Here is a 7855-nt window from a genome sequence, read left to right on the forward strand (position 1 = left end):
CTCGAGAAAACCGGGCATGCAATCCTGGCTACTCAAGGCCCCCCCACGCACACACACACACACTCTCTCCCTCTCTCTCCTTCTCTCTCTCTCTCTCTCTCTCTCTCTCTCTCTCTCACACACACACACTCTCTCTCTCTCTCTCTCTCTCTTTCTCTTTCTCTATCTCACACACACACACCCCGTAAGCACCCCACCTCACCAAAACAGTACTAAATGACAGGTGTCAAAAAAAAAGAAATCAAAAGAATAGTAAAGGCAAAAGAAATGTGGAGATACAGAAGATCTTAGAAATAAGGGCACACAAAGGAGATTTTCACACAACTTTTCCCATTTGCCAAGCAAATAGGACAGGTAGTCTTAAAGATAAAACAACCAAAAGCTAGCTGGTAGCAAAGTTCTCCCTCATGACCTCCTTGCTACCCTGTGCTAGTCTTGAATGCAAGAGCTCCCAAACGTGATCAACAATAGGCACAGTTCACAGCACTTTTATTTCCAGATTTGGCTGCAGATTCTCACTCTGTGCTATCACTAGGGGGAGCACTTACTCCTGTTTTTTTTTAAAAAGGGGAGGGGGGTGGGGGGGAGAGAAAGAAAAAGGAAAAAGTTCCTAATTAACGATGTACTTTATCTGACTGTCCCTAAAAGGCAAAGGGCGAAATGTTTTAAAACTCACAGTGCAAAGTGACAAACGGTTTTTAAATGACCGTAAAAGTAAGCAACATAAAAGTTAGGTTAGGTACATTAACCAATCAACACATTTAACGCATAATATAAATAGCAAATATTGCTTAAACAGGCTGACCTTACCATCAGTTTAAAACAAGTATAACATGTGAAGATTCTGATAAATACTATTAGCAAAGGAAGTTAATAGATATCTATCACAAACTTCAGTTGATATACTTTACTTGCCTATTACTTTATTAAATTATTGGAAGACAAAATTAATACTGCTATCCTCTTTTAAAAGTTTGTAATGTACCTTGAGCACCTAAGGAGTAAGGAATTAGGGACATGGCAAAGGAAACAGAAGGGAATTAATATTAATTGGGTACCTTTTTGGTGTTTGGGGCTAACCACCTTGGGAAACAAGAATTATTATTTTCCACTTTGCAGATGAGAAAACCAGGATTTAACAACCATCATAACTTGCCCATGGTCACGCAGATAGTAAGTGGGAGGACATAACGTAAATCTGTCTGATTCTATTGCCTACGATACAAAAAAGTCAAAAGTTGCTTAATTCATCTGGCACTTCGGTCATCTTAAGGTAAATAAACACACTTTATTCCATCAAGAGGTATATATTTATATCATAGCACAGAACAAGAAAGAACCAAAACAACAATAAAAAACAGCTTACCCTCTAAGAGCTTACAGTCTATTGAAGACAACGTATGCGCACACACACGTTAAGGAAAACAAAGGCATGCAGCCACTAAGTGATACGGGAGCTCACAGAGCCTGAGATCCCACGTAGTGTCAGCAGTTAGGAAAGGCCTTAGGAAAGATGCAAGATTACAGCTGGATCCTGGGGATGGAAAATACTGGAGAGGTATAACGAAAGGTATTCCAGGATGGGGAAAAGCAGAGTTAAGGATGAACGTGATGTATCTGAGTAACAGTGAATAAGGCAGCACGACTGCTTCAAAAAGTGAAGGACTGTGTGGAGACAACCCGAGTGTATGAACAAACAAAATGTGATACACTCCCACGGTGGAATACCATTCAGCAGTAAAAAGAAACAAAGTACTGACACGCTACAATGCCAGTGAACCCTGAAAACGTTATACTAAGTGAAAGAAATCAGTCACAAAAGGCCACATACTGTATAATTTTACATAAAATGTCCAGAATAGGCAAATCCGTAAGAAGGTAGACTAGTGGTTCCCAAAGGCTGGGAAGATTGGGCAGAAGTGGGGACTGACTGCTAACAGGTACAGGGCTTCTTCTGAAAATGCTCTAAAACCGATTGTGGTGATGAACACACAACTCTGTGAATACATGAAACCACTCAACTATAAATGGGTGAACCATATGGCATATAAACGATACCTCAATGATGCTATTAAAAAGAAAAGTTGAGGGCCTGGTGGAACATTCCATTGCAGAGCTAAGATGGAGTCACTGATGCTAAGCTTAAGGGTCTGGAATTTATCTGACAGGCAACTAGAGGTATGTGAGTAAAGGTTTACCTAATGAAAGCACAGTGTACAAACTTAGGACCCTTCTCTAACAAAAATATTCCTAAAATATACACCAAAATCACAAAGAAGAGAGAGAACTAAAAGAAGATACTGTGATATGATTTCGACTAAGCCACAAACTGTGACTATTAGGAAAGTTGTTTTGTTTCAGTGCTAAATGCCACAGATGGGTACATCAGCATCATATTCACGTAAAACCACAGAATCGTCTTTGTCAAATCTTCAAATACTGTAATGTTCTAAACTTAATTATGAAAATAGCATTAATAATTGATCTGCCATATTTTAGGGTAATACAATGAACAGTGTAATTTGTTTTTCATTGGACAGCCGTCCAATATAATGCTTTTTTAGTTACTAGGTTCGGTTTAAATACTATCAGAACCTCCACTAACATAAAGCATTTCCTACTGATACTTATACATTTGACCCTAAAATCTAATGTAGCATAATCTTCCAAGATAGATTTAATGTACAAAAATAAGAGAGCTACAGAAACAAATCTGACATTCAAAAGCAAAGAGGAAAATTCTGGATATTAAATATCCAAAACAGACAAAAAGGTAAAGCACTCAAAAATAAACCTGAAAATCATAGAGGGAGAAAAAGGACTCAGTATTAGATTCTACAGCCTTGGGAGGTACAAATAGGGAAAAAAAGGAATAAATTACATTTAAAATAGAAGGCTCAATACGTGAGAGAAGAGGCTTTAACAGCTTTAACAGAGGCAAAGTTTGGAACGTGTCCATAAGACAATCCCACACCCTCTCCAGAATCCCAGGGAAGAAAGAACCCTTCAGGCAGGAGTCTTGTTATCCCTTCAGAAGCTGGCCTAAAGGTGAAATCCCGCTTTCCCCCAGGAGGTGGTGAGATGGTAGGAATACAAAAGAAGAACTCAGCTGGAGAGCCCACGCACAACCAAGCTAGTGTTTGCCTTTTGAGTCACCTTGCAAGCCTCCTTCAAGGTAGATGCGCCACTAGAAACTAAAGAAGATATCAGATCTCTTTTAAAACTCTCTTGCCTAAGAATGAGAGGACCCATCTGCCTCTGTAAGGGCTTTGTCAGTTCCAGAACTGGATGAAACTTACGTTCTTTGTCTGAGAAATTCAAACAACTTAGACGACCTGGTTCGCCAACAATAAAAGCAAGATAGAAAATAAGCTATCCTAAAAAAGAAGCCTTGTCACTGATACTTAAAATAAGGTATCTGCTGTCGCAAGTAAGTAGAGCAAAACTCTCTATTTCCTCACTGTCAGCCAGCATTTATACGGAGAGAATTAAGTAGGAGTAAGTAGGCACTGACTTCAAGTCATTAACTGCTGTATGCTAAAAGAAGCTTATCCAAATTTTCACCCGTTGTCTACCTACTCCAAACAAAAGAAATGTGGGAAAAGGCAGATGCTTACAACTACTGTTCACCATATTGGACATGTTAATCATTAAGGAATAAAGTACTTCAAATATTACACAATTACCGAACTAAGTTAAAAGGCATATTCTCTATGAAACATCAAAAACACATACTGTTAATTCATACATAGATAAAACCATTTTCCTTTAAAATAAATAGGTAGATATATACCTGAAACTGACACAACGTTGTAAATCAACTATACTCCAATGAAAATTTTAAAAATAATAAAATAAAACAAATAGGTAGAAACGATGAGAGCAGGCTACCATAAATCACCAAAAGATGAGGGGAAATAACCCTAACATAAGGTCTAAGATCCAGAAACATTTTAAAGTAACAGAATTACTGAAGAGAATGGTCTAAATTGTAAGCATGCTAAAATTCTGACAAGAATAGAACCCAAGATGTCACTAATGGGCTACAGAATAATTAAGAAAATGGAAATCAAGGAGAGATTTTTTTTTTTTTAACAGGGTCATTCAGTGAATATCATGGGACTAGAAACATGATCTATAAAACAAGAAAGAAGAAGAAATTGCCAGCACCTGAAACCGGCAAAGTAGACCTGAGCTAAGGAAACAAGGATGACAAATATCCCAGGAGGTAAATAACACCAGTTTTCAAAATCTGATTCCAAAAAAAAAAAAGCGAAAACTAATTTGCCAAAAGGGGGTAAAAAATGTGCAAGAAAAATTTTAAAACAATGTACACAAAAGGCCTTAGGAAAATTTCTATTTCTGAAGTATTTTTATAGATATTTTCACTAATGTTCACATCAGCTTTTAAGAAGTTAAATCCACAACACAATTTTTAAAATAGTTGAGAGAAATCTTGTAAATATTTGTAATAACCATTTGGCTTAAGCAATTCTGTAGAGCTTGTAAGATGAAACTTAAGTGAGAGTAGGTGCAATTAAATTTTAAAATCTCTCAGGCAAAATTATAAAGCACACATAGCAGAAGTAATATAAACAGGATATCCTGAGGGAAAAGAATTGAACTACCATATTTGTGGATTTTTTTTTTCTGTACAGTAAATAGCATATAAAGTTCATACTCTGCAATTAACTTAAAATTAATCACTGGATATTCTTAAGTCTCATCTAAATTTATTGGATCTTATGGGAGGACAACCAAAGCTGCAAGATTTTTTTTTTAATGAGATTCAACTCAAACCATTAGTTGTTCTGCTCCTCCTCCAAGCAATATTCTATAAGCTAGGTATCTGATTTGATTTCGGTTCTCAAGTTCATAAGTCCATATCTAAATCTTAATTTATAACATAATTAAGTGCTGCACATGCAAAAGTACTCTATTCAAGTGGTTAAGTAAATCTGAACAGAACCGTAACATGACATTTCAGAAATCATTTGTGGATGCTGCCACAGGAAAAGCAGCAATTATCACAAAAAGACTTTATGAAATACCTGAGCAGATAAACAGCCCTTTCAATATCACTGAGGTCTTCATCAACTGTCAATCTTTCTATTTCTTCTGGTGTCTGTCAAGTGTAAAACACAAATTATGCACACAAACATCATATCGGTCTTGCCTCCAGGGACCCTATCTGAGTATGGACTAATGAAAAAGTTTCACAATTTAGCGTTGTCACTGAAAACTAATCAAGGGTCTGACGCCCTCAAACCTCAGACATCTCTAATTGTTGGGTTTAGGTGGTGGAGTTTGGGGGGTTGGGGGCTTTTTTTTGTTTGTTTACTCTTCTAGCTTCTAGATTGAAGCCTGAGAATCACATTGTGGCTTCAGAACCTTGCTGAAATCAATTGTATGTATATATATATAATATATACATACTTTTAGTCTCTAATATCCAAGACTGTTTCGCCAGCATTTCCATCCCAGGAAATGCTTAAAAGGGGGAATGAAGACTGCAGCCGAGGGAGAATGAGAAAGACGAAATCTGGAGTGGGGGAGGGAAGTGAATAAACTCTGGGACTGGAAGGAAATCAAAGATTCGAGATATTGCGGCAGGTGGGAGTGAAAAGAGCTATAATGGGGGGCGGAGGGGGTGGTGGTCGGTCACTAGTTTTGCCAGCATTGAGGGCTGGAGCCTCTGGGAGGCTGGGAGGAAGATGACTCTGCGGGGTCGGGGAGCTAGCGGGAGGTGGGGGGCCTAGTGAAGGTTGACTCTCTTAAGGAGGTTAGGGAGCAGGGTCCCAGCTAGAGTCCTGGAGGGGCTGGAAGGTAAGGACACGTGGTGACTCAGGATCGGGACAAAGGGTCGAGAGGGCTTTGAAGACCCGTAGCAGGACGGCTCTAGTATGGGTGCTAGTTGGGAGGAGAAGGGAGGCCCGGGCTGACTTGGGTACTGGGGGACCGGAGCTCGCTCTGATAGGGGAGGAGGGGGATGGGATCTGGGGTGTCTCTGGGAGAGGTAGGGGAAGAGTCGGGGCTGTGTAGACTGAGAAGTGGGACTGGGGCCTGAACCCGGGCAGCAGCACCGGGGAGCCAAGGCGGGGGGAGGGGGAGCCCCAAGGAGAGGAGGCGGGATAAGCGGGCTGCAGCTGCGAGGGGCAGCTCCTGCAGGGCCGGGGGAAGAAGGACCGCAACCGAGGGGCTCCGGCTGTGCGAGAGGGACGGCGCGGGGGAGGACGCCGGGCTGGCCCGAACGACAGGGGCTCGACCGGCCGTTCCTGGGGGGCGGGTTGGGGAAAGGGCCCGGGGCGGGCTGGGCCGGGGGACTAGAAAACCGAGGGCGTCCGAGGGATCGCGGGCTGGCTCCGGATGCCCGTCCCTCGGGCCTGGGGGTCCAGGCTGGGAGAACCCGAGCCACGTCGAAGAAGGGGGCCCGAGAAGGGCCGGGTTAGGGTAACACGGCGGCCGGGGACTGGAGGAGGACTGGGGGGCCAGCAGGACTCCGAGAGGGTCCCGGGCCGCCTCGGGGAGCGGACGGGCTGGGGTCGGGGTAGGGGCAAGCCGCCGGGCGCCCTGCGGGCAGTTCCTCCTCCCCGGGGCGCACCTTGAGGCTCCGGCGGACCGGCCTCTCGATGATGGTGAGCTCCTGCAGGTCCTCCATGTAGCCGAACAGACTGTTCTGACTGAACTCCATCGCGGCGGCGGGCGGCGGCGGATGCATGGACCGCCGGGCCCCCTAGCCGCCCGGGCCGGAGCGGCACCGGGATGCCGGACGCGCGCAGCCCCGCGGCCGCCCACCAGCAGGACTTTCTCCCGCTCTCGGCCGAAGGAGCCGGGCGAGAGGCGAGCAGGCGGCGGGAGAAGGAGCGCGGCCGCCGAGGGGGTGGGGCAGCCAAGGTGAGGGGGCGGGGCAGCCAAGGCGAGGGGGCGGGGCAGCCAAGGCGAGGGGGCGGGGTGAGATGCGCGGGTGGGCCTAGGGGGCGGGGCCTGGGTGGGGGCGCCGGCCTCAGCCCCGCCCCCTCCCGGGCGTCGCGTGCACGCGGGCCAGACGCAACTGCCGCGCAACGTCGCGGCGGCCCCCTACCGCTCTCGTCTCTCTGCTCTTCTCTCCCCTTGCCCCGCCCCCGACCGAGCGCGCCCGAAGCCGCGGCGCGTGCGCAGAGCCTCCCACTCCCGGCGGCCAGTGGAGGAGTGGGGTCCATAGCCGGGGGCGGAGATGCTGAACCAATAAGAGGCGAAACAAAGAAGAGGGAGGTGGGCTGGGATCTTGCTTAAGTTGCTAGAATTATCATGCGGTTATTCGTGGGACCGCCCACCCCAGCGCAAGATCTGTGGACGCGAACATCTCCGTAACTCTGCTCTATCCCTGAGGGAGGGGTGTGTACCCAAAATAAGGAAATAGAACCTGGTGTGGGCGGGATTGATGCGGACGGGGTGCATGGGCATACAGTCCGGGAGGCGTTAGCATGTGGGAAGGGCAGCCGTCAGAAAAAGGATTCCTGGAGAGGAGACGCTTAAACTAGATCTTAAACAGGATTTTTCCAAGAGAAGTAAGAGTAAGCCCATTTCGAATTGAAGTCTGGGTGTGTTTGGGTTGTAGGAAGTGCAGGCAGAATAGAGCTTGAAGTGCGGGGAACCGAGTGCTTGGCAAGGTAGAGAGGTAGGTCCTTTACGGAAAAAAAGCCCAGGTCTGGGCAGCCACGCTGAGTTGCTTGCATTTGATTCTGTTAAGAGTAGGAAACGATGGAAGGGGGATTGGGGCCATTTTTTTGGACCTTAGCGACAAAAGTTTTGTTGATCATACTCTTCCCTCCTAAGAGTCAGCAACACCCAACTCTTTTATTTTATTATTTTCCAC

At 45.2% G+C, this 7855-nt stretch overlaps 1 protein-coding gene across 4 annotated transcripts in view; it reads right to left on the reverse strand.

The window, feature by feature from the left end:
- Window positions 1–6870, reverse strand: part of PPP4R4 (protein phosphatase 4 regulatory subunit 4) — a 119846-nt gene extending 112976 nt beyond the window's left edge. For all 4 annotated transcript variants that reach the window (XM_079912133.1, XM_079912132.1, XM_079912137.1 and 1 more), the window contains exons 1-2: window positions 6602–6870; window positions 5052–5125 (exon numbers count right to left, since the gene is read on the reverse strand). In XM_079912133.1, coding sequence (XP_079768259.1) covers window positions 5052–5125; window positions 6602–6718 — 191 coding nt within the window. In that variant the 5' untranslated portion in view covers window positions 6719–6870. The remainder of the gene's footprint in view (window positions 1–5051; window positions 5126–6601) is intronic.
- Window positions 6871–7855: the final 985 nt, after the last annotated feature.

This window comes from Stenella coeruleoalba (assembly GCF_951394435.1).
Source record: "Stenella coeruleoalba genome assembly, chromosome: 2".
Classification (NCBI taxonomy): Eukaryota; Metazoa; Chordata; class Mammalia; order Artiodactyla; family Delphinidae; genus Stenella; species Stenella coeruleoalba.